The sequence below is a fragment of the Rhincodon typus genome, unplaced genomic scaffold (genome assembly GCF_021869965.1).
Source record: "Rhincodon typus isolate 14 unplaced genomic scaffold, sRhiTyp1.1 hic_rhity00016216, whole genome shotgun sequence".
Lineage (NCBI taxonomy): Eukaryota > Metazoa > Chordata > Chondrichthyes > Orectolobiformes > Rhincodontidae > Rhincodon > Rhincodon typus.
This window is the reverse complement of record NW_025981854.1, coordinates 1-880: the sequence shown is the minus strand read 5'-3', so window position 1 is coordinate 880 and position 880 is coordinate 1. Positions and strand designations below refer to the sequence as shown.

General features: G+C 51.5%; 1 protein-coding gene across 1 annotated transcript in view; it reads right to left on the bottom strand.

Annotated features, from left to right (window-relative positions):
- The window catches only part of LOC125482739 (DNA replication licensing factor mcm5-like), a gene marked incomplete at its 3' end in the record, with an annotated part of 1,990 nt that extends 1,591 nt beyond the window's left edge, over positions 1 to 399 (bottom strand). Inside the window, exon 1 of the mRNA XM_048594871.1 lies at positions 7 to 399. Within this exon, the coding sequence (XP_048450828.1) occupies positions 7 to 173 (167 nt within the window). The remainder of the gene's footprint in view (positions 1 to 6) is intronic.
- Between the last annotated feature and the right edge of the window lie 481 nt (positions 400 to 880).

Sequence of the window (880 nt, the reverse complement as noted above, 5' to 3'; positions counted from 1 at the left end):
GCGGACCTGTATTTGAAGGTGAAGCCGGTGCGGTCGCTGCCCTCCCGGTATTGCCGGAGGAAATCCCGCAGCCGCTTCTGGAGCTGAGTCCGGCGGATCTGCCCCGAGTCTCCCGGGGTTTCAGACCCGAAGCTGTCGCTGAAAAACACGCCGGGATCGTCAAATCCGGACATGGCGAGGCCGGGGATGGAGCTGGGTCTGCGGCCTCTCGGGAATCCTCCTCCTCCTCCTCACTTTCTCTCTCTCTCTCTCTCTCTCTATTTTATCTTTCCCTCTATTTATTTTTCGTCCACTTTCTCTCTTTCTGTGATTTCCTTCACTCTCTTTAATTTTTTATTTCTCTCCTTTTCCCGCCGCGCTCCCTGGGCTTTCGCGCCAGAACCACCTCAGGCCCCGCCCTCTTTCTCTCATTGGCTGTTCCTTGATCTGGCTCCGCCCCCATCCCCGTTCTGGCGCCAAACATTAGCCAGTCAGCGGGAAAGGACTTTTCCGGGTGACCACTCGGCCCTTTGTGCCGCTACTACCCCTTTGGGGCGGAAATTAAAGTCACTAGGACTCCCTTTCCCGGTCACTTTCCCCCTTAAAGCAACAAAATCCTTGCATTGATGAACCTTCCTGGGACGTGATTTCCCTGGAATTATCTCAGTGGAAGGTCTGTTATTCAGATTTGTTTTTCTGATAGGTGTTCCCAAGCCTCCAGCGTGATCTCCAAACACTTGCTGTGTTTATTTCATTATTTCCTGCATATTTAACTTTTATTTGAGCATTATCCTGAGGGCTGAATAGGAATTATCAATTAACCTCCTGGCCACTAGAGAATCATGATGTAGAGGTGCCAGTGTCAGACTGGGGTGAACAAGGCCAGAAATCACAGTCAACA